Below are 26,515 nucleotides of genomic sequence, written 5' to 3'. Positions count from 1 at the left end.
GGGAAAAAATAAAAGCTGCTGAACAGGTTATGAGGGAAGCACAGAAAATATTAAAACATTTACACAATTTAACTCCAATTTTGTCTGCTTAGAGAACATTCTAGCTTTAAATAATTTGCAGGTAAAACGTACCTGACATTAGCACAAGCTAAAACCCTGTAAAACAATATCATTTTGTATGACAGAAATCATTCAGTTGATTTTTATTCTAAATGTCTACCAAATAAATTTAGCGCTCTAAAAATAGAACAAAACAAAATGTCATATGCAATCAGCTGGCTGGCTAAACTCCAGAAATACCATATCAGGCTGTGGGTTTAAACATACAATGTTCCAGTATTTTGTGACTTTTAAATTCCCTCAATCAAGGACATTTTTTGAATCAACTACTTGGAAACTGGATTTGAAGGTTTTAGTCACATTTACTGTATAAGTGAATTGAATAAAAACCACCAAATACATGAAGGTTCTGTAAATAATAACATTTATTTGAGTGTACAATTTTTAATAATTCTTTTTCAACCTCATTTCAAAGGTTTCAAGTCTCGATGCAAAGCAACCCTGGTTGAACGAAGGATAAAAACCGGAAGATATTTTAATTGCTCTATAACACCGTTAAAAACAGTGTGACTAAGTGATACGAGGCACTGCGGGCCGTCAAGCGAGCCGGAGCCCCTCTTTGAATTAGTACAGCATCACAGTGCGTTATTAATAAAACATTGAGAACGTACGAACCGTCCGATTCAGGTGTGTTCGTTTTTTGTTTTTTTAAATGGCACACATGAACATTATATTTCAACATGAACCGTATCTGACCAACAGGAAAAAAAAAAAAACATGCCTTTGAGATTTGTTGTAATGCCAGTAAAATGCAAACAGGATATTTTATAATAACTGTAGTGTTTCTCACATCTAATGTTAAGGAGAGTCCTGACATAGTAGCTATAGCACACAATGTGTAAACATATCCGCCGTATTGCGCTGTATCCCCACAATTAATGTTTTTCACTTTTTTTTTTTAATCGTGCAAAAATATAAACCGACTCAAACTCTGAGCAAATTTACAAATAAGCAACAGGGCTAAATATGCTTCTTTTTTTTTTTTTTGTTAAGAAAATAATAGTGCTAAACTACGTTCTGAATAAGAAAAGGTAAGGTACATAAGAGAGAAGTATGAAAATAGTGTTCTTGCTTCACAATATCAACATTAAAGTCTCGCTCATCTTGTTCCTTAGAGTCGACCTCCCTTTCAATGAATAAAGAAGAAAAAACCCAAAATAATCAACTTTACAAATCAAGAAACTTGATGTAAAATTGCACGTTAATCCAGGAGGGGAAAACTTTACAGGAGATACATGACAAACCTTTACAGATTAAATGAGGTATTGCACAGATTAATTAATAAAAGAAAAAAAAAGAAAAGAAAAAAAAAGGCAACAAAAAAAAAATAAATGTACAGCAAATTGGTCATCCATTTACATTACAATTTGATAAGATTTATAAAGACACTACATAAGACAAGAGCAATGTAGTGTCTTGATTGTTTTGGGCAGCCCTGGTCATCAGTCATCCCACTCATCATCATCTTCAAAATCTTCTTCGTCATCATCATCCTCATCTTCATCTACAAAACCATGGATTAAAGGTTAAGTTTTCTAGTGTAACAATGCTGAATGAGTCTGACTGTAATGGTCATAAAGCTCAGTCCCACACACACACACACACACACACACACACACACACACACCTGAAGAGTGGATTGCTTTGCTCCTCTTCTGCATGACCTCCATCAGAGCGCCCACGATCCCAGCGGACGAGGCCGGAGAGGCCGGAGCCGAGTCGGCAGAGTCCGGTACCTGGAAGGGTCACATGATCAGAATGTTTTTGTTCACCGGCATGCCATGCAGTTATGATAAATGACTAGTGCAAAAATACAGCAACAACTAATAACTAAAAAAAAAAAAACACTGATTTGAACAAGGACTCAAATGTGGAAATACAAATAAAATCATAAATCAATAAGATGACTTTAATTTTAAATTTTTTCCACAATTAATTTATGGCCTGGAAAACTTCCCAATATTATATAACTAGCATCTAAATCATTTGCATTACTGTCGTTCAAAAGTTTGTGTTTGTATGGAAGCTTGTTTCCGCCACAGAATGAAAAATAAAAAAGGTAATTGCGACTTTTTATCGCGCAATTCTGACTTTATTTCTCAGAATTGCGAGATTTAAAGTCAGAATTGCGAGATTTAAAGTCAGAATTGATTGATATAAAGTCGCAATTGCGTGTTGTAAAGTCAGAATTGTGAGAGATAAACTATTCTGAGGGGGAAAAAGTTAGTCTTTTTTTCCCCTTAGAATTGGCCTGATAACTCGCAATTGCGAGTTTATATCTCACAATTCTGAGAAAAGATGTCAGAATTTCGAGATATAAACTCGCAATTATGTTATAAAGGCAGAATTGCGATATGTAAATTCGCAATTGTGAGATCAAAAGTCGCAATTCTGTAGCCTGGTTAAAACCAGACCATTCTCAGTTGTAACTGAGTTATGGTCTGGCAAAGCATCATAGACAAATCATTTCCAGAGGGGCGTCACCAACGGACGTCGCGGATAGACCTAAACCCAATCAGAGTGATGAAGGAGATGACGTATGCAGAGCCGAGTGTTGTTCTTTGCTCGGTTTTTAACTAAAAGGAAACGTTCAAATGGCTTAAAACACACGCGATAGCTGATTGGAACGAGTGATGTTCGACGCCGGCATCCATCTTTGTAATGTAGGCTACAAAATCTGCTTCAAAACCCCAGCGCTGTCCTCATCGTGTAAAGCCACCCCAACGTTTCTGATTGGTGCCGCGATTTCGGCGGATTGGAAATGGGCTTGAATGAGCTCTTTGCCAGACTAACTTTCAGAGCAAATCTACATTTGCCGGAAGTTGTCTGTGTTTTCCCAGGCTAGCAATTCTGTCTTTTTTTCTTGCAATTGTGACTCTCATAATTGCGACTTTTTCCCCTCACAATTCTGACTTCATATCTCGCAGTTGTGAGATAAAAAGTCGCAATTATTATTATTTATTTTTTTATTCAGTGGCGGAGACAAGCTTCCATATGTTTGGAAAGATTTTAATGCTTTAAAAAAAAAAAAAAGTGTCTTATGCTCATCAAGGCTGCATTTATCGGATCAAAAGATACAGTAAAAACAGAAAATTTTAATAATATATTTCACATTATTACTGTGTGAATATGTTGTAAAGTGTAATCATTACTTCAGTGTCACATGATCCATCAGAAATTATTCTAATATGATGATTTGCTGCTCAAGAAACATGATTATCAATGTTGAAACTCATTCTTTGATAAACAGAAAGTTCAAAAGAACAGCGTTTATTTGAAATTGCAATCTTTTGTAGCATTAAAATGATTTTACTGTCACTTGATTCATTTAATGCATCCTTGCTGAAGTATAAATTTTTTTTTTACAAAAAAATTAGTTGTCTTTTTTGCCACTCTGCTCACATTTTTAAGCTGAATGCCGAGTCGTATTTGGTCTAAGAGAGCGCCACGGCCTCCAGTGGACACGGCCGGCTTGCTGTTCGGCTCAACCTTCTTCAGCTGCGCTCCTCCTCGAATCTGGTCCAGGAGTGCAGATTTTCCCTCAGGCAGATCCCCTGAATTAACCTCCGTTAGTGGAGGAGGCGCGGGAGGAGGCGGGCCCGGAGGAGGAGGGGGAGGAGGAGGTGGAGCTCCACCTGAAGATGATGGAGGAGGGGGTGGAGGGGCCGGTGGAGACAGGGAGGCGGGTTGGGGAGGTGGAGGTGGTGGAGGAGCTGACCCGTGACCTCTGCTGGGGGGGGGAGGTGGTGCACCAATGCCAGGCCGGAAGGGTGGAGGAGGGGGGGGAGCTGAGGTGGGTGCTCTGGATGGTGGGGGTGGAGGTGGAGCTCCCCGACCTCTGGAGGGAGGAGGGGGGGGAGGAGGGCCAGAGTTATGGGGGGGTGGAGGAGGTGGAAGTCCTCCTCTGGATGGTGGAGGTGGAGGTGCTGGAGAAAGAGAATACAATATGTTACGGTAAATGTTAATATAGACCTGGAAGTTGCGAGCAACAAAGAAATACACATGGATTAATGTGAAAAAACTTCAAGAGGAGGATGCTATTAAGGTGGTGTTAAAGAGCTGTTGATTACGGTTGCCGAGCAACACAGCAACTTGCAATCACAGAATTTAGAATCTAGGATTAGAATTTTAGAAGGTTTTTAAATTTAAACAAACTATCCTCACATTATTTGATATGTAATGAATGAGATCAAAAACATGTCAAGCTGATGATAAAGTTGCTATTAAGGTGGGGTAATTAAGCATGCGTGTGCCTGTGTTTGATTGACAGGCGATCTGACCAATCATAATCTGCCGAATCCAACATTTTTGTCCGACAGAGCAGTCAGGAGAGTTAGTAGAATAACGTCAGGATTTGAACGGTGTACACTGACATCTTTCCACGGTTGAAACAACATTCCTTCCGATGTTCATTCAGGTTTATTTAATGCTATAAATCATCTAGAAGGAAGAGATGATCGGTTCACCAGCGGCTTTAACTGAGGCTCTAGCGATCTGTCACGACACATTAGAGCCACAAAATGGTATTTATAGTTTAAATTTCTTTAAAAAAAAGACCAAATTTGAAAGTTAAGACTGTTTCATATCAAATGTAAGCTGGTCTGTCCGTCTGTTGAGTCATTGTCAGTGTCCTCTACAATTTAGAATAGCTGTTTACTAAGTTAATATATTGTAAACTAATATATTCCTGTGATCAAAGCTGAATTTTCAGCATCATTACTCCAGTCTTCAGCGTCACATGATCCAATGATCAGCCAAGAAGCATTTATGATTATGATTTAGTGTTGAAAACAGCTCAATATTATTGCTTAATATTGTTGTATTAATCATAATAGATTTCTCAGGATACTTTGAACAACGTTCAAAATATACATTTATCTGAAACTGAAATCAATCCATTATAAATGTCTTTAATGTCACTTTTGATCAATTTAATGCATCCTTACTGAATTAAAGTATTCATAAAAAAAAAAGAAAAGATTTAAAACAGTAGATTACATGCATAAAAAAAAACAAAAAACTTTTGAAACAAAATTTTGAACAGTGGTGTATTCCATTGCAGGGATATAAAGTATATTGTGCTCATATTGCCAACCCGAACAATGTGTTAAACAAATAACATCAGATATCCTCGTCCAACGACTCGCTGACGCAGGAAACCACTTTAAAGTCAAACTCAACGTAGAAATGTGAAACTTTCAGAGATTTAAAACTGTAATATTCCTGTGTTCATCCTGGCTGCTGCTCACAGCTCAACCTATTCCTGCAACACGATCCTCATAAACGCTGACTCTGAGAAATAAGTTTTACTGGAGAGCTTTCAGCTGTGAGGAAGACAGAAGACGTTCCTCAAACACACAGACCAGAGCTGGAGGCTTGATCTCTCGAGGCTTGGTTTGGATCTGGGAGTTTGGAGAAGGGGTGTGCGAGTGACAAAAAAACATTTCTCGTTATTTTATCGCAAATGATAATTAGACGATGTTTTGCTGAGTGTGTTTATAGTGTCGGTACGGTGGCAGGTTTAGCCTTTGAATCCCAAAGCTTTTGATTTTCTTCATATTCTGTGTGTTGTCAGTTCTCAGCAGCTACAGAAATCAGATGTTTAATAAATAGATGTTTTTACATTTTATGGGCTTTATTTTATCTCCATAAAGCCATATTTTTCCCCTAATTAAATGTACGCATCATGTTTCGTCGTATTCTTGCATATATTTAAATTCAATTAGGTAAATAATAAAATCAATATCAACAAAATTCATCTTTGCAATGCAGAGGAAACATTTATGGCATTAGAGTGTCATTTATATGCATTTACACAGACTATAATGCAGCTCAGAGGGACATGAATGCGTTTAACCTGCTGTTACACATGCAGAAATAATGCTTTGATGTTTTAAACATAAAACGTTGAATATTTATATTTGAAATTATATATATTTTTAAATGTTAGAGTGAGTCATTGAATCATTCATTCAACCGATCAATTCATTCAAACAAGCATTTCAATGAGCTCATCGTTTCTGCCTTAACTACATTGTTAAATTAATAAATTTTTTGCTAACTGTGTATATTTGTATATGTAGATTTTTGAAATACATAACCTAGTTACCTGACTGTTGGCGAAAGAACAAAAACAGGCAACAAAGTGTCTTAAATGTAAGTATCTTAATATTAACTTCTTGTTTATTGAACTGTTGCATAAAATCAATATCACATTTGTAGTAATGCACTCTTTGTGTGATATTGATTGTATATATTTATATCATTTAATATAGTTAAATATATTTTTGCCCCTTATCTTGAATATTGGAGGCATTTTAATAGACTGCACGCTTTACTCTAAATGCACAAGCGCACTAGTCTAACCTACTAGACTACAACACGTCGTGTATTTTGTAAAGTGAGGGACATACTCGATAATGTCAGATTGCACATCGTTAAAACAACAATCACGATATTATCATAGACGATATATATTACACAGCCCAAATTGAAGGTCTAGTTTTGGTATGTGTTAAGGTCTTGACTCCAAATCTGGTTCTGACTAAAGGCACTAAAAGTATTTTCCAGATACACACACACACATCATCAGCCCACAGAAGTCTTGTAGTAACAGTAGTTTGGATGCAAGCCTTTTGATTGGACCACTGCAAAAAAAAAAAAAAAAAAAAAAAAAAAAAAAAAGGGTTTTCTTTTCATCACTGCAGACTCATGCATAAGGGGAAAGTAACCTACCACACCACCTCGGGGGTCCTGAAGGACAAATTATTTAAATATTACTCTATAATACAACCAAATACGATCATTTTTGCTTGGATAAGTGCTAATATCACAACCTGGCAGCTGCACCCTAACTCTTAAGACTCACCTTGTCGTCGAAGTTCACTTTTCACAGCCTCTACTCCTCCTTTCTTCTCAATGAAGTCGTAGATGACCTTGGACGTCTCTTTGTCTTTGAGCTGGTCCTCAGAAATGCCACACATGTCAAACAGGTTCTTTAGGTCTGGGTCCAGGTTATTCAACTGCGAATAGACAAGGAGTGAACCGTCAACAAATGACTGGAAAGAATCTAAATACAATTCTGCTTCTTGTGTTGTAGTCCTCCTCATTCGTTTGTAGTTCATCAAATTAACTTTGAACATACATTATCGTGTTGTTCGTTTTCTTAATACTTTTATTCAGCATTAAATTGATTAAATATATATAATGTTACAACAGATTTCAATTTAATATCAATAATAGTAATCAGAAATTTTATTAGAGTGATTTCTGAAGGATCATGTGACACTGAAGACTGGAGTAATGATGCAGAAAATTCAGCTTTGATCACAGGAATAAATTACACTTTACTATATATTCACATAGAAAACAGGTATTTTACATTGTAATAATATTTCACTGTATTTTTTATCAAACCAATGGAGCCATGAAGAGCAGAAGAGACTCAAAAACATTTTTTTTTAAATTCTACCAACACCAAACTTTTGAATGATAGTGTATTCCAGTAACCAGACTTCATTTTGAAGATTATATGTATTTTTCTGTTATAACTGTTTTGCTCGAAACGGGTGCTTGTGCCATCTTCTTTTAAAATAAATGCATCTCTGTTTGCTCATTTGTTATTTTACACAATGTGATTGAGACTAAGAGTCCATGTACTTTAGAGAGGGGCCACAATATTTCAGCTAATTCTTCAACCACAGAAACAGACGAATGTGCCGTTTAAATGTTACTAATTCTTCCCTCTGATAATGAAACGCTTCCCTGCACTCCTGCAGATAGTCTACCGGCGCAATCACACTATAACCCCGAATAAATCCTCTTTATGTAATCTCTCATTCAGGGGAGTTAAAATTACAAACTAGCACACACAGCCTAATACACACTGAAATATGATCCCTGATTTTTTGGGAGAATGATTGCTTTGGATTATGAAGACGCAATCACATTGTGTAAGAGATGACTTGCATTTGTGAATCATGACCTCTGATCCATGATGAAATCATGTAAACAAAAGCATCTTAAAACGACACGCAGGCAACACTGAACATCACGGCTTTACGCGTCACATTAAATGCAAACATGTAGTGGCGGAAATACTCACATCAAAACCCGTGTTGGGATCCCATCCTACATGCCCAACATGCCTAAAAAAAAAAGACACAAGCAGAAACATTCACCAAACACAGCTCAGAAACTGAAATTAAAGGACATCAAACATAAACATGGTCACGAAGGTCTCATCCCTCGTAAACATGATTCCTGGAATACAGCGGCCAGATTATCACGTATGGGATATATTACACGGGATTAAAAACAAGTGTGCATCCGATCACAACATAGGCCCTGTTTACAACTGGTGTTTATATGCGTTTTAGTTGAGTGGATCACAAGTGGACGATGCTAAATACAGGTGTAAAGGTTTTGAGCTTGTCCACTTCCACAGATACTCGAAAACGCATGTGATCGGATTGCTTTCGTTGTGTAAACGCTCATGTGTTCGAACATCCATGCGTAAACCTTATGGGAAGAGCTCTAGCCAGACGGGTTTAAACTTTGTAGACTGAAGACCCAAGTTTGGTTTGAAGATGAAAAACACACCGAGCGCAATGTTCTCTCACCAATCCTGATTACACACACACACAGTTCGGCTGGTCTTACGGCTGTCAGAGCAGAAACGAAAAGCTGCTTCTCTGTGTGTTTTTCTGACATCTCCTTTTACGTTTTACGTTCATGTGTGAATTGCACAAGCATATTTCACCTATTAAATCGGAAGATCTGAAAAAGCCCTTACATTTACCCACCCATAGACCCTGCCATCAAAGAAATTAAAGTTGAAAGTGGACGGAAAAGAGACGGATTTGAACTCCAGGTGTGAACGGGAATGAGTTTCCCTCGTCTACTTGTGATACAATCAAACCAAAACGCATCTTAATACTTAAAACCAATTCCAAGTTGGTTTGAACATAAAAGCGAACTCACCGAAAATTGCTTGGGGTGCCAATTTCAGCTTTGGATATTTTCTTCTTCTTGTTGTTGTTTTTGCCTTTGGCTTTGTCTTTCCTGTTGAAGTTGCTGTGGAGGTTGATGTTGTTCATTTGAGTGTTATTTTGATAACGCTGGTTGTTGATCTCGGGGTTCTTTATGTCCACCGTTGCCATTGGAAGTGTTGGTCCTAAAAGTCCTGAAGGTCCTGAAACAGTCACAATCAAATTCATTTTTTTAAATATCCATTCACTGATGCGATCAAACACTTTTTTTTTTTAAAGTTAAGTATCCAGGCAGAACCTATTTATTGCCTTTTTTCTCCATCATGCATTTTACTATGTATCACTCAAAAGCTTAAACACTCAAAATTCATTTGCTTTGGTTACCTTAAATAACATTTCACACTTTCACAAAAAATGTACAAAAGCATAAAAAAAACGACAAAGCTTTAAAGAAAAACTGGTTTAATGCACTGAACATTAGACACTGCATAAAGACTAAATCGCCCAATAAAGCTTCTCTCCATCTTGTCCAATTATTTAAGCCCTCAGGTAAACTTCAGGTCGCAACCTACCTGTGTCCTCACGCTTGACACTGTACGCAGGCGAGAGTAAAAACGACGGGCTATAGTGCCGGCTAATGTCTCCACCCCCTAAACCCACGTTCAGAAGGATTTTACCCATCACCACACAGGTGCGCTCACTGTGTCGCAGGTTAACCGTGGGGTCGGAGAACGGACCGTACAGCTCGTCCTGTGGGAGAACGAGGCATTGCAGGGGAGCCAGGCAACCTCCCAAACCCGAAGCCCCGTCTAGTTTCTCATCCGCCGGCGCTGACAAAAAGGTGGTGCAGAACATCATCTCTGAACGCACGTAGACATCCACGACACAGGTGTGTGTGTGTGTGTGGTCAGGCTGCTCTCGCTTTTCTCTGCCAGCATTTGAAGGCTGCTGTGCGCTAAAGACACGCCCTCTTTTAATCCCAGGAAATTATACACGACCGCTGGATTTTACATAACCGTTAAAGCCAGCAATAAGCTGCGGAAAATCTCCTGGGTTCTTGAGGACACGCTACATTTGAGGAACAACAAAAAACCCTCCACGCAGGCAGAGGGTGCAAGTCAAAAAGGCGGTCAATACTAGATGACTAAACAAAATATCAAGGGGGAAAACCTTGTCGTTCCTCAGTCAAAACATATAGGTCAGCGGGTGAGCAAATCCATATAACCAGCTCTCAAACAGATTAACTACAAGTCTAATACTTATAGTTGCACCAGAGCTCATGTTGCTCATCCATAGAGGTCAGAGGTCACAGTGCTGATATGCACATACACTACCAGTCAAACGTTTGTAAAGTCAAGTCACCTTTATTTATATAGCGCTTTTTACAATATAGATTGTATCAAAGCAGCTTCACAGCGCTAACATGAAATAATACAACAAAGTTTGTTTCTAGAAGATCGTCCACCTTAGATCAATAATATTGTTGAATATTATATGTCCCCAACTGTATGTAAAGAGTGTAAATGTAAAGACTGGAGTCCATATGAATCACATACACACTCTCGATAACCCACTTTGGGAACTGAGTGTCAACAGCACCTTCACACACCCAAAATAGTCCAGTTTAACTGAAAAAAACCCCCCAAAACAAACATAACCCTAACACCCATATCATCTTCACGTTACTTCAAAACGTCGGCCCAGTATATAGGATGGTAGTGACAAAGGTGCCAGATTTTCCTGTATATCTGGATTTCTGCCTCTCGGGTGGATGTAAAGTGCATATGACGTGTTAGCATACGTTAGCTGGGTAGGGTGGTTGACAGGCCCTGAGGGTCATGTGGTGAAAGACCATCACCACTGTGAAGATCAAGTTTTGGTAGAACACTTGAGGGGGGTGGGAGGTGTGCTTGTGAATTATACATCCGTTTTATTTTTCGAGATGCATTATTTTGCTTTGCTTCAGCTATGATAAAGAAACATTAGAGATATGATAGAGGCATCTGTGGATTTTGGGGTGGAGCAATGTGTTTCTTTAGGTTGGTTTCAAATAAGTGTTTCTCATAAATGTATTACTGCACCTTTAAAGCTACGTGGTGAATAGGGCAAAAATTTCAAGATATATGGCCTGGTGATGTATATATAGATTTTTGTATTGTGTCACTATTTTAAATGACAAATGAAACATTTAAAGTTGAATAAATACTTGTTTTTTTTATTCTAAAATGTAATTATTCAATTAAATAAATAAATAATATTTGTAAAATTCAAACATGCCCATACAGCATGGCAGCATTTTATTATATTTTAATTTATCTGTCACAATAATAATGCCACAATACAAAATTGTTATGGTCCTAAAAACACACGTTATTTTCTTTCAGTAAAATATAATTTCCTATTTTTTCCTATTTTTTTGGGTGAAAAATTAACCAGACATAATTCAATCTGATTATTTAACATATGTTCATAAACTACTAGTATAATCTTCAAAGAATCTACAGACATAAAAACCATTTGAACCGGTAAACTTTGTCAGTCCTAGACAAAGTTTAGTTTAGACAGAATTAACGTTCATGTAATTCATTAGTAAACAACCTACCATTAGGTGGGTCACGTCTTTTTTCTGCAAAATAAAATTAAGATAACTGTCATTAATAAATTCACTTAAAAATGGAAGGTTTATTAGTGAAAGAATTAGATTTAGCGGCGCAAGAGAGATCGGAGAGATATTTAAATGCACAATCGTCTCCTTGTCCCGACAGAAGTTGCTGAGTCAGTCGACACACAGAGGGGAAGTGGTTAAAGAGAAGACTAATCAGAAGCAGGCCGACACGAACAGACCCCTGTGGGTCCCACAGACATCAGAGAGCAGGATTCGGCAGAAACACACACACACACACTGGTTGAGTAGCCTTTGTTAGGAAGGAAAAAAGAACTGGGAGCAACAAGGCATATAGTATGGAAGCTTGTTTCCGCCACTGAATACAACAAATAATTGAGACTTTTTATCTCACAATTGCGAGATATGAAGTCAGAATTGTGGGAAATAAAGTCGCAATTGCGAGAAAAAAAAAGACAAAATTAAGACTTTTTATCTCACAATTGCAAGTTTACATCTCAAAATTCTGACTTTATAACACATAATTGCGAGTTTATATCTCGAAATTCTGACATCTTTTCTCAGAATTGTGAGATATAAACTCACAATTGCGAGTTATCAGGCCAATTCTAAGGGAAAAAAGACTAACTTTTCCCCCCTCAGAATACTTTACATCTCGCAATTCTGACTTTACATCTCGCAATTCTGACTTTACATCTCGCAATTCTGACTTTACATCTCGCAATTCTGACTTTACATCTCGCAATTCTGACTTTACATCTCGCAATTCTGACTTTACATCTCGCAATTCTGACTTTACATCTCGCAATTCTGACTTTACATCTCGCAATTCTGACTTTACATCTCGCAATTCTGACTTTACATCTCGCAATTCTGACTTTACATCTCGCAATTCTGACTTTACATCTCGCAATTCTGACTTTACATCTCGCAATTCTGACTTTACATCTCGCAATTCTGACTTTACATCTCGCAATTCTGACTTTACATCTCGCAATTCTGACTTTACATCTCGCAATTCTGACTTTACATCTCGCAATTCTGACTTTACATCTCGCAATTCTGACTTTACATCTCGCAATTCTGACTTTACATCTCGCAATTCTGACTTTACATCTCGCAATTCTGACTTTACATCTCGCAATTCTGACTTTACATCTCGCAATTCTGACTTTACATCTCGCAATTCTGACTTTACATCTCGCAATTCTGACTTTACATCTCGCAATTCTGACTTTACATCTCGCAATTCTGACTTTACATCTCGCAATTCTGACTTTACATCTCGCAATTCTGACTTTACATCTCGCAATTCTGACTTTACATCTCGCAATTCTGACTTTACATCTCGCAATTCTGACTTTACATCTCGCAATTCTGACTTTACATCTCGCAATTCTGACTTTACATCTCGCAATTCTGACTTTACATCTCGCAATTCTGACTTTACATCTCGCAATTCTGACTTTACATCTCGCAATTCTGACTTTACATCTCGCAATTCTGACTTTACATCTCGCAATTCTGACTTTACATCTCGCAATTCTGACTTTACATCTCGCAATTCTGACTTTACATCTCGCAATTCTGACTTTACATCTCGCAATTCTGACTTTACATCTCGCAATTCTGACTTTACATCTCGCAATTCTGACTTTACATCTCGCAATTCTGACTTTACATCTCGCAATTCTGACTTTACATCTCGCAATTCTGACTTTACATCTCGCAATTCTGACTTTACATCTCGCAATTCTGACTTTACATCTCGCAATTCTGACTTTACATCTCGCAATTCTGACTTTACATCTCGCAATTCTGACTTTACATCTCGCAATTCTGACTTTACATCTCGCAATTCTGACTTTACATCTCGCAATTCTGACTTTACATCTCGCAATTCTGACTTTACATCTCGCAATTCTGACTTTACATCTCGCAATTCTGACTTTACATCTCGCAATTCTGACTTTACATCTCGCAATTCTGACTTTACATCTCGCAATTCTGACTTTACATCTCGCAATTCTGACTTTACATCTCGCAATTCTGACTTTATATCTCGCAATTCTGACTTTACATCTCGCAATTCTGACTTTATATCTCGCAATTCTGACTTTATATCTCGCAATTCTGATTTCTGACTTTACAACACGCAATTGCGAAGTTATATCAATCAATTCTGACTTTATATCTCGCAATTCTGATTTCTGACTTTACAACACGCAATTGCGCCTTTATATCAATCAATTCTGACTTTATATCTCGCAAATTCTGACTTTATAACACGCAATTGCGACTTTATATCACGCAATTCTGACTTTATTTCTCGCAATTGTGAGAAATAAAGTCAGAATTGCGAGATGTAAACTCACAATTGTGAGAAAAAAAAGTCAGAATTGTGAGATAAAAAGTCACAATTACCTTTTTTATTTTTCATTCTGTGACGGAAACAAGCTTCCATAATATAGTGTTACAGAAAGAGTGATAGAAGTAGACAAAGGGGGAATCATGTCAGAAGAAAACCAGATGATGATGGTTTTTCCAGCAGAGGGACACGAGTGAAGTGAAGGAGAGATACAGTTATGCTCTGCTGTTGTTGTATTTACCGGTTTTCCTCTTTCTAATCAGAAGATCATTTGCTGCAGACCTGAAGCGCTTGGCTTCCTCCTCGCTGGCAAAATTAAGCCCGATCTGGGACGCCTGAGGACGAACACACATTAATATACACTCTGCTTGTGGTGAAACAGCAGATTTCAGAACAGTTATTCAAACAGAATGAAACAAAAACAAACAAAGCCATTTGACACTCATTTTACTTTTGTAATAAGCAGCATTATAGAGTAACACAATATTAAACTAGATTAAAAAAAAATCATCAAGGTGGCTTGAGAGAGCCTGACCAGAAAGTTTGAAACTGTTGTAAACGCTTTAAGTTAAGGTTTTCAGTTTAAAGTAGTTTGAAGTTTAAAGTTCGAATGTTTTGAAGGCAATACAGTCCATCAGAAGATAGACAGACAGGTTGATAGGCTGTTTTTGTATGTTGCAAACATGATTTAACACATTGCTAGCATGATTAAGCATGTTGCTAACATGATTTAACAAGTTGGTAAAAGGATTTAACACACTGCTAACATTTTGCTACTTGCTAACATGATTAGCATGTTGCTAACATGATTTAGCATGTTGTTAGCATGTTGCTAGATTCTTCATTTTTAGGAAAACCATACGTTGGATCAGTTTGAAAAGAAATAGCAACTCAAGTCAGATCAGTCTGAAGGTCCGAAGCGAGTTTGGAGGTTCTTGCTAAAGCTCGAGCCACCAAACACTTGTGCAAATGAACGACCAAAACACATTAAAAGTTTTCTGTTTTCGGTTAAAGCGGTGTCGTGTTAGCGGCCCCTAAGTTAGTAACTAATGATCTTTAGAACGGAAGTGAATCAATCAAAACTAACTCTAGCTGGACAATAACTTTATTCTAGAGCTGCTGTAAAACCAAAACAATCTGTTACTTTAATTTCCTATTATCACTGTAAAGCGATATTGTTAAAACGCTATATAAATGAAGGTGACTTGACTTGGCTTGAATCTAGGAGTCAAAATAATTAGTCTCGGAAGAATAATAAAAAGTTTAAATAGCATTTCAGTAAGTTGGCTCTCTCAAGCCAACTTAATGAGCAAAAAACTCATTACAAGGACTGAGAAGACTAACTTTTTTGGGAGGATAATGTTCATGGATGAAATCATGCACAATAATAAGACAAGAGATGTATATAAACAAAGCCAATTTCAGTTTCACATTGACTTTAACTCCAGCTTTATCAGTCTGTGGTGTGGACACATACCCTTACGCCTGCTGAGGTGAAGTACAAGTGTACGAAACAGATACGAACACATGAACAGACACACAAAAAGGACATGCGTGTACAAGATCTGAGCACTTACGTCTCCAGCAAACGTGATAAAGTAAGGCCTGGAGCTGTTTATTGAAAAGGAGTTGTAGAGTTCTTGATCAAACAAGATTTTTCCCTCCTGTCGAAACAGAATAAGAAACCATTTACTTAATACTAAGAGAGCAAGATGATACATGAGGAATCATGAAAAACACTTACTTTCATATCAAACACCCTGATAAAGTAAGATCTCATAGGGCTGTCTTTCACCAGACATGCCACACCACAGCACTTCTTCACCCAGGACGAGTTTCTGTCGGCGACATAGACTTGCACCACCGCTGAACACAAACTCTGCGGACACAAGGAGGAAACAGAAGAATTAAACTAAATCTGCAATCGTGTATCATTTCAAATAAATCATAATAAACCCTAAACCTGTTTATGTAGGTCACATGAAAACAGATGCCCAAGTATCACTTTCAGAATGAATTTCAAAGGGGACAAATTACGCCAAAAAACAACTTATTGTCTCCATTGTTGCGGCTCCTCTCTTCCCAGTCTGTCAGTAACGCTCTGTTTAGTTCCTGTCTCTATGAAGCCCCTCCTTCTGAAAAGTACACTGTGCTCTGATTGGTCGGCTGGATCAGTGTGTTGTGATTGGTCGAGCGCTTCGAGTGTGTTTGGGAAATGTCCCGGCCCTTCCCATAACCGCCAGTTTAACACACTACTAACTAACTCAACCAGGCCCCGCCCCTTTATTCTGCGCATTAATTATTATAATGAGGAATATTGTGACGTTTTCGTTCCTGGAAGAAACTCAAGACTACAATGGAGTTCAGTAACACTGACACTGATATAGAGAATAACTCCCGCTGGAGGGACGTTTTCATGCTCAAACAATAAAAAAAAGAGAAGCATATTTGGAGCCCTTCAATAAAAGATCATTTTAAAAAATCAAAAGACTTATGTCCAAAAAAATTAAAAATAAACCCCATAAAAATGCTTTTTGGTTCTTGTTAAGTTGTCGATGTGCCATGATAAATGTCACCACAATTGGTCAATAAACAGAAAACATTAACGCCATAAAACGACCAGAAAGTGTGTAGTTGAACCGCCCTGGACATCCGGGGGTTCCTCTGTGAAGGACATGATTATACCGGTGTCGTTCAACATGACTTTGACAGTCTCCTCACGAAGCTGCCGGTCACAACGCCTCTGAATGAAGACTCTCAGACGAATCATGATGAGAATGAGGAACGCGGCTCATTATGCGCATTACCACTGGAGTCCAAGCTCTTGGCTCGTTTTAGATTGTATCGTTATATCTTTTCTTCCCTTTTGTGACGTATATCCGAGTGAAACGCTTCTAGAAGAATAAATGTGGGCGGGGCTTGATTTTAACTGTGATTGGATGATTGTGGTTTGCTATTGGCTGATCTCATGTGAGTGACAGGTTAAGCCCCGCCCTCATCATCAGAGAAAAGATGATGTCACTGCATAAGGGAGCGGTTATTCTGATTCAGGATTATTATTTTTTGTTGTTGATATTTTACCTTGTATATTATGCAAACAACCTTTTTATCAGGGAGAACCAAGTTTTTCAAAGTTGTAAATAAAGTTTGTTTACCATGTAGATGCTGAAATGTAAATGTGGGCGGGGATATGTTAATGAGCTCCTGGTTGTGATGTCTATTAGTGATGGGTCGTTCATGAACGATTGCGTCTGTCACGTGACAAATGAACAAAAGACTCGGAAGGTAAAATAATTATTTATATTCGCTGTAAATTATTTTTCACTGCATTATAATGTTTTCTTAATTCAGAATATGATCAGGATTGCGTTGGTGGATGTGTTTGGGGAATTTGGCTGTTACAAGTATAACATTTAAAGCCACTTCAATGAACGAAATGACTCGAAAAAAGATTCGTTCATTTTGATGAACGAAATCGAACAAGAGTCAGTAAAATGATCCGAACTTCCCATCACTAATGTCTATTACATTACATTTTCTGAATGATCTGTTTTTGCAGTTTAGTTTTAACAGAAGGACGGACACGGGGAGGAAACTCAGAAAAGTGAAAGTCAAAATCCTGCTTTCCAAGATATGACGGCTTTGAGGAAAAACAAGGATACACCCGAGTTGAAACCCGAGTTCACAAATCAATCGTCTGACCTGAGATGAACCAGAACCAAAGAACCAGTGAATATTTCCTCCTAAAAACTGTAGGACAGTGACACTTCCGAGCACTTTTAAGTGAACAGCTGTAAAATGCATGAAGATGTTCTCGCCAAACAGCCACTTTAGGGAATTAATGATCAGCATCGGTCTCAGGACAGGCCAGATGATTTACATAAGCGCAGAGCGGCCCACCAAAGCCAGGCGGTCCTGCCAGGATCCTGGTCAGGAATGAAGCCACACACACACATCTTAACAACCCGCCAAACTGTTACAGAGACACTCAAAGCTTCCATTAACCACACGATACAAGCCAGAGGAGGGCTTACAGACACAGTGCGAGAGGGTCTCCTGTGCTCTCATTGGCTGAATGAAGCTGCCGCCCATTATCAGTTCATTCGAGTCATTACTCAAACTCGGAGGCATTCGTCCGAACCAACAGCAGACAGTCATCGCTTCATGTCTCGCAGTTTATCGCTCATCATCAGCTGCAGTTAATGGAAGAAATCTGCTGACGTAGCGCTCATGCACTGCGATGACATCACTGATGATGTACACATGAAGGAAAGAGCTGCGAATGAATGAAATAAATCATTTTATTCAGTGAGGAGGCATTAAAGTGACTACGATGTCACCAACGATTTCCATTTCAAATAAATCACGTTGTTATAATCATAAATGTTTCTTGAGCAGAAAATCATTATATTAGAGTGATTTCTGAAGGATCATGTGACACTGAAGACTGGAGTAATGATGCTGAAATATCAGATTTGATAAATAACGTTACTAATATATATATATATATATATATATATATATATATATATATATATATATATATATATATATATATATATATATATATATATATATATATATATATATATATATATATATATATATATATATATACATATATACACACACACACAGAAAACAGTTATTTTAAATTGTAATATTTCACAGTATTACAGTATTTTTGTTTAAATTATTGCAGCCTTGGTGAGCAGAAGAGACTTAAATATATTTTTAAAATCTTATTTACCCCAAACTTTTAAACAGTAGTGTTTCTATCCATCATGCAATAAAAATAAATAAAAACAATTTAGTAAATTGAATATTAATTTAAAATATAATTACTAAAATTAAATAAATATTTTTAATAAGTTACATAACTTAACTATATATATATATATATATATATATTTTTAGGGCTGTCAAACGATTAATCACATCCAAAATAAAAGTTTGTGTTTACATAATATATGTGTGTGTACTGTGTATAATTATTTTGTATATAAATGCACACATGTATATATTTAAGAAAAATATGTTATTTATATATAAAAAATTTATATTTATATAAAATATACATTATATATAGGCTACATTCAGTCTATATACATGCAAATATTTCTAAAATACACATGCATGTGTGGGTATTTATGTATTAAACATAATTATACACAGTACACACACATATATTATGTAAACACAAACTTTTATTTTGGATGCGATTAATCGCGATTAATCGTTTGACAGCCCTAAATATATATATAAAAAGTATGAGAACACTTTTGTCACTACATATTTTCCATACATTAATGTGTTGGTTTACGCTGTAATATTATTCTGAAATGCGAAAAAATGCTTTTAATAATAATTTACAAATAATAAATTACAAATGGCTAAACAATTTTAAAGTTCATATTCTTAAATGTGCTGTATAAAAAAAAAAAAGTTCAACAAACTTGACTTTTGTATGTGAACTGAGGCTATATGGAGCAACAAAGGTGTAAAATAAATACTTTATATTTTATATCATTGTCCATCTAAAACCCACAGCAATGATAATACTGAAGTAGGGGTGTGCGAGATCACACATTTTGATCGTGAACGATTAATAGGTCACCATCATAAGTTAGCACAGAGGTAGGGTTAAGCTCACGTGAGGTTGCAGTTATTCACAATCACGAAAGTAACAATCATTATTATTTGCATACGTTTTAAAGCCTTGCCGTTAAACATTTTACGGTATTCTCATGCGCTTTTCATCCCCCGCACGCTTAAAGCCTGTCAAAAACAGCGCCCGAGTACTAAACTTAGTTACCTTTCGCGTTTTATTGTGCTTAAAGCTAAGGTTTACATAAACACAGACGGTTATGTCTTAAGTGAACAAACAGTCGGTGGAAAACCGGATGCGTGTCTGTATATTAGACCCGTGAATGAGGTCTTAAAGTGACAGCAGCCTAATAAACCCGCGTCATTAATGTTAAAACAACAAAAGACAAAAATAAAAATCACTTGCTGCACTTCACTGAATAACTTCAGTAGATTAATAAGAATAAACGTATATATAATTTATACAATTTCTTACTTGTATACTACTGTCAAGTACACCTATTTTATATTATTTGTATGTATATTTGTTCTTATTTTTAATAACAAAGATAAAATAATGAAATAAAGATTAATCTTCACTCACCCCTTCTTTGGCCTAAATAGTTTTTTTCTTTTATATTTTGTTACTTTGTAAGCCCCCCTTTTTAAAATGGGTAAATTAGTTTGGCTGCACTGCCAAGTCACTTGCAAAATAGTAAAACCAACATGAAAAATTGTGATTAAAATGGTGATATGATATTTCTGCCATATTGCCCACCACTATACTGAAGACAAAGGTCAAAGTTGAAGAATCCATCATTAACAAATGTCTATGACCCTGCTATTATCAAATTCTACGCATTACAGACTGAAACAGAGAGAAGGCTGAAAAATAGCGATTTTAGCTGTCCTCACACTTCACAGAAACTTGGCCAGCAGGAACTACCAGAGAGGACTGGTTCTCCAACCCCCCCACATTCATCCCACATAGGACCAGAAACAGCAGGAGAACCAGCAAGGCCCGGCGTACCACATCCTCAGGCTGAGCGGTCCTGATCGAAAACTAATGCTAGCTCGAAAACTAGCTGGCACAATGCTAACAAAAAAAAGGATGAGTTTGAGGTCTCAGCTCATGGTTCTGTGATTCAGAGGATATTCAACTGATTCCTCAGAGGAGAGATGTGGACACACACAGTTAACACACCCACTTCAATCATGCCATGACACGCCGCTTGAATATAAAAAGGCTTGCAATATAAATTCATGAATAAAATGTCAAAAAGGTGACGAAGCCCCCGGGATGCATTGATATTGCAAGCGCATGATGAGCACAGCAATGTCACCGTCCAACGCCGCTAGGAATGTGAAGCATTCAAGGACCCGTGTCATACAAGAGAAACCGGGAATCTCGGGCGGCAAGTCCTGGATCCCGTTTCACACAGAGGAACGAGGCCCTTTGGAAAGCTTCGGTTTTGTTATCCGAACAACATGAGTTTCATCTTGTAGGAACAGAACAGGTAACGCAGAGGAATGAGGAAACAGAAGTTTACAAGTGCATTCAGATTAAACTAAAAACATGTCAAAACTTCAGATCAATGCATATTGCATAATAATGATAGAAGGTGCAACTTATGTTTATAAAGAAGTATAAACTCATAAATCGTTAATGTTGATTAAATGGCCTATCGTTTTCCTAGCATTAGTTCCAACATGTAAAAATGGTGTGAATTTGAGTTTAAAAAAAAAGTGCATACATTAAATTAAGTTGTATTATGTATACAAATCTCCTCTCTATAATAGATGGGTCAATTATTTCCAACCGATACTTTCCCAATATTGAATATTTTGTTACATTCCTAACCAGACACACCAATGACAGTTTCCTCTATAAAACAGTTATGAAAGCTGGGTGAATTATCATTGCACGCATTACATAGCATGGTTGGACATGCAGAGGTAAATGTCTCGTATTTGAAAGCAGGCCTGTGTGTTTTATTGTGAAATCTGAAGGAGGAAGAGTGTTATGAGCTGCTGTCAGGTGATGGCGTTTATCAGCCATAAAGATAAAAGGGAAAGTGCCAATATGACATGAACTATATCAAGTTTACCTGGTTACGTTTCATTAAACAAGACGAACTACTGATGCAAAATAAGGCACTTTATAAGAAGAACCAGAGTTATATAGATAGATAAAACGTGGGTTTATACTTTAGGTGAAAGCAGCTGTCGTCATATATTATGACGTGGGTCATCATCATCATCATCATCATACAGTATTTGCATTAAAAGTTTGAAAACCCATGATCTAAAAGTACTCAATCTCACCAGCACAAGGCCCATGAGCTCACCTGAAACTTTCAAAGCATTGATCGAGAAACACGAATGACTGCAGCAAGCAGAACTCCTGTTACACTCGTCAACAGGGCACAGTGGATCTTTACAATGATACATTGTTGATGGATCCGTTCCAATGGAATCATCAGTGATACATCATATCAGTTCGAGTTCGGAACATGATGACTGACTGAGAACTACCTGGCAAACAAACCAAGCAAATGCTTGAGAACTTACGGTGCATTTCCTGCCCAGATGGTTGAAGAGCACTTCGTTTTCTTGGTGTGTGAGAAGAATGGAGCCGATGTTACTCGCAGGCCTCCTGGTTGAAGGCGGACCACTCATTTTGACAATCCGATGGTGTGAACTTGTGATCAGGAAGTGTTAAACAGAAAATATGCGTTCATTGATCTTTGATCACCGCAGCTTGTATCCGGAGCCTTTCATATCCAGACCTGTGTGTGTTTCGGCCGGGAATGGGTTGAGAGAGAAGTCCTGCGTCTCACAAATAAGAAGCGATCCTCGTCTGGTTATCCAGTGTCGTCTTGAGCCTCTAAACTTTCATCTGAACTCCTGTGCACCGAGCTTTCGATCCAACATGGCAGTGCCACCGCTGCGCATGACAGTGAGACGCAGCGGATTACAATCCCTACTATGGCGAAAGCTTGGCTTATGAATATTAATGACACGGCGTGGCGTTCAATAAGAGAACAGAATTGATTGGCTGATGGACGCGGGCGCTAGTCAGTTAGCGAATCAGAGCGCTTAATGGGCGTGGCTTGTGAATGTGGAATAAATAATGTGACTAGACGCTCCGGGAAGGTTACCAGGCAACGCCAGCATGAGAGATGAATTTACCATGAACGAAGCCCTCGCTATAGTAGGATATGGTCGTGTTTACTCTGCGTATAATGTAAAAGAGTCTGCATTCAGCATTTAAACGCTTGAAGTAAAAATATTTGTTGGTTGTTAGACAGCTGTAGCCTTACAAATCGCAATCAAGGCATTATTGACAATGATGAAAATGCAGTTTCAGAGAGGAACGCTGTGTGGGCGGAGTCATGACGTGGAGGATTTTTTAATTGAATGTAATTTTTGCATAATATAGCCTACATATAGCCTATACATATATATATATATATATGTGTGTGTGTGTGTATAAAAAAGAAGAGGAAGTAGTTGTCAACAATAAAGCCAAGTTGGAAGGTTAATCAGAGGAGGGATGTGACTTATGCACACTTGGCACATAAAGTACAGGCCAACAGAGGGAACAATCAAAATAACAACGGCTCCTAATTAAAATGAACCTGAACTTCATCTGGCCTTTGCACTGACGGCCCGACTATTGCTCTAATCAGCAGTGTTGCTTAAATATGTCAAAGAACAACAAAAGGTGGATATGACCTCTGACTTGGATATAGTAGCCTATTTGATGCAATAACCCATTACATATACAATGGGCTTGTTCTTTAGTGTTAGCTAATATCTTGACGTCATGTACTTGACGTACATATGAGTTAAGTAATTTTCAGAAACTGGTCAGCTATGTTGACTGCTTCATCACAACACCTGTGAATGTTTGTGTGTAAGAAAATGTGGGGGAAATATTTGCTGCTGATAACACTTATGAGTATTTCCAGTCGCAGCGTGAAGGTAGTCACTCCCAAACATGGTTGAGCTGTGAGGTAAATAGACAGAAACCTGAAAAACCAGTTAGAGAGAGAGAGAGAGAGAGAGAGAGAGAGAGAGAGAGAGAGAGAGAGAGAGAGAGAGAGAGAGAGAGAGAGAGTGTGTGTGTGTGTGTGTGTGAGAGAGAGTCAGTGGGTCAGTAGTAGACAAATCTGAATATGCCAAAAGAAAAGTCATGACAATACATATTCATTACAAAAAAAGTCAGAGGAATGTAGCTTGACTTTTGTCTAATTACTAAATGACTAATTACTCATTCCTCTGACTAACCAGAGATTAAACAAAAGGTGCATTGTTGTTGATATTATTATTATGTGTTTTTCTGAGTTTGTGATTTTTCTGAAATATATGATAACAATTATGGCATTTGACCTCAAAAAACAAAACAATAAAAACCTCCAGTGACCCCAGCAGGTCTAATTGTTGATAGCGCCACCTACTGGTCAAACGTTACACAGCTAAAACAATGGCAAATCTACTCTCAACTGTATTCTGTGGCCAAATAAATCTCATCATTATGCCTGCCATTGTACAACTGTACATTAGTCTATGTAAAGTTAGTCATAAACATAGATTAAATAATTAAATAAAACTAAACCTAAAAAAATGGTCTAATTCACAGCCAATTAAACCACTTGCAAATCATTCACTGTTAACACACCAAACACACTGACATTTATTACGCAATGTAGGCCTAAATCATAATAAGTGCAGATATCCATACTCTTGTTTTTTTATTCTGGTTTCCCTTGCAAATCTCCATTTGTACTACTATTTTTGTCTCTCACCTTATATGTTTCCTCTTGCTATTTGCGGGCTGATTCTGGTCAAGCATAATGTTTTCTCTACGGTGTAAATGCTGACAACCGACGGTCTTGGCCGGAGAAAGCTGAATGTGCTCGTCTGAATTACAGCAGTATTAGATTATGCAGCAAGTATGCTTATGAAGACCAGCTGTTTCTACACACTCCAGCACACACACACACACACACACACACACGCGCACACACACACACACACGCAGCATTCATGCCGAAAGCAGAAATGCATGCTATTATAACTCAAAAATCATCAAACCTGCGAAGAAACAGTGTTAACAGACCTTTGGAGAACATGCACATCACTGTTTTTACTCCAGATTCAATATCTATAACTGTGCAGATATTGAGTTCAGAAATCATACATCATTTAAACAGCATCAGTCCTGCCTCCTCAGATTAAACTGGTCCTGTAAGGCTAAAAAAAGTCAATACTTGTACAGCAGAGTTGCTTGTGTTTGCTGCAGATCTGTGAGGGAAGTGCCTGGAGTTGTGTAATGTGTGTTGTGTTGCTCTACTGGAACTCTTAAAGGGAAATCAAATAAAAAAGAGGACAAAGGATCAGAGAAACAGGAGACTTCACGCTTTCCTGGAAGCTGAAGATGTAAAGCTGATGTTGGACTGTTTGACAAGAGGAGAACATGTGTGAGTCAGAGAGCAGCTGTGTGTTTGCCACACACACACACACACACACACACACACACACACACACACACACACACACACACACACACGGGTGGTTTATACAGGCCAGGAGGAAGTAACACATCAAGAGAAATCCCAAAATCCCCACAGAACAAAACTAATTGATTATATAACAAAGAAAAATGATAATAGTGAGAAAGATGGAGACCAGTGACATTGAGAGAATATAGAAAGATGTATGGAAAGCCCATTTTCATTCATTCATTCATTTTTTGCTAAATCATCATGACCTTAAAAGGCGTAGCTATGAAATAAAAGTCGGAATTATGAGATAAAAAGACGCAATTGTGACACAAAAAGTTTAAATTATAAGTTAACATCATAATCATTAATTTTACGTCAAATTATAACATATTGCATCATAATGATGAGATAAAAAGTCAAAATTAGGAGATAAAAGTCATAAGTGACAAAGTTGAAATTAAGACAAAAAGTAAAAAAAATAATGTCACAATTATATGACATTATATCAAAACATGGAATGAAAAGTCAAAATGACGACAAAGTCAAAAATATAAGAGTTATATAAGATATAGAAAACATTTTAACTGCATAATTATGGCTATAACAAAATAATTGACATTCAAGTTATAAATTATACATTTAAGAGAAAAAAAGATTATGAAAATTATGAAAAAATACACAATAAATGTTTGTCAAAATTTACATCAAAATATGGGATGAAAAGTCCAAATTACGACAAGTCAAAAATATAAGATTTATATATATAAAACGTTTTGGTAACACTTTACAATACGGTTCATTAGTTAACATGAACTAAGAATAAACAATACTTCTTCAGCATTTAATAATATAAGTTAATATTAGTTTCAACATTTACTAACACGTTATTAAAATCAAAGGTTGTATTTGTTAACATTAGTTAAAGCACTGTGAACTAACATGAACAAACAATGAACAGCTGTATTTTTATTAACTAACATTAACAAAGATGAATAAATACTGTAACAAATGTATTGCTCATTGTTAGTTCATACATTAACTAATGTAACCATTGAACCTTATTGTAAAGTTTAAACAACAATTTAACTGCATAATAATAGCTATAACAAAATAATTTAGATTAAAGTTATAAATGATAAAGTTAAGAGAAAAAAGATTATGAAAATTATGAAAAAATACACAATTAATTTCTCTGTCAAAATTATGAGATAAAAAGATGAGATACAAAGTCAAGATGATGACTGAATGACTTTCAAGTTGAAATTCTAAGGTCGTAGTTATGAATATTTGTTGTCCTCTTTATCTCATAATTGACTTC

At 37.1% G+C, this 26,515-nt stretch overlaps 1 protein-coding gene and 1 long non-coding RNA gene across 3 annotated transcripts; one reads left to right on the top strand and one right to left on the bottom strand.

Annotated features, from left to right (window-relative positions):
• The first annotated feature begins 475 nt into the window (after positions 1–475).
• Positions 476–1,281, top strand: LOC130080060 (uncharacterized). The gene is made up of 2 exons (XR_008806647.1): positions 476–634; positions 667–1,281. It is a non-coding gene; the product is annotated as an uncharacterized LOC130080060 (long non-coding RNA).
• On the bottom strand, positions 1,057–22,667 carry waslb (WASP like actin nucleation promoting factor b). 2 transcript variants are annotated; one of them, XM_056245360.1, is made up of 11 exons: positions 22,259–22,667; positions 15,846–15,980; positions 15,679–15,765; positions 14,343–14,436; positions 11,713–11,736; positions 9,103–9,313; positions 8,225–8,267; positions 6,989–7,142; positions 3,523–4,046; positions 1,748–1,856; positions 1,057–1,624 (listed from the first exon to the last, which is right to left on the bottom strand). In XM_056245360.1, exons 1-11 carry the CDS (start codon positions 22,364–22,366, stop codon positions 1,563–1,565), a joined length of 1,551 nt encoding a protein of 516 aa, XP_056101335.1. In that variant the 5' UTR covers positions 22,367–22,667; the 3' UTR covers positions 1,057–1,562. The 2 variants fall into 2 exon arrangements, with proteins under 2 accessions (XP_056101335.1, XP_056101334.1); XM_056245359.1 differs by lacking the exons at positions 11,713–11,736; positions 14,343–14,436; positions 15,679–15,765; positions 15,846–15,980; positions 22,259–22,667 and adding an exon at positions 9,683–10,224.
• Between the last annotated feature and the right edge of the window lie 3,848 nt (positions 22,668–26,515).

The sequence above is a fragment of the Rhinichthys klamathensis genome, unplaced genomic scaffold, assembly GCF_029890125.1.
Source record: "Rhinichthys klamathensis goyatoka isolate OS25496 unplaced genomic scaffold, OSU_Roscu_1.1 h1tg000029l_1, whole genome shotgun sequence".
Classification (NCBI taxonomy): domain Eukaryota; kingdom Metazoa; phylum Chordata; class Actinopteri; order Cypriniformes; family Leuciscidae; genus Rhinichthys; species Rhinichthys klamathensis.
Note: the sequence above shows the minus strand (reverse complement) of the source record. Positions and strands in the feature narration are given on the sequence as shown.

Coding starts and splice junctions, on each gene's coding strand:
- waslb (XM_056245360.1), bottom strand. CDS start 22,366: ATGAGTGGTCCGCCTTCAACCAGGAGGCCTGCGAGTAACATCGGCTCC. Junction 15,981..22,258: donor ATCTGGGCAGGAAATGCACC/GTAAGTTCTCAA, acceptor TTGTGTCCGCAG/AGTTTGTGTTCAGCGGTGGT. Junction 1,625..1,747: donor CAAAGCAATCCACTCTTCAG/GTGTGTGTGTGT, acceptor ATGGTTTTGTAG/ATGAAGATGAGGATGATGAT.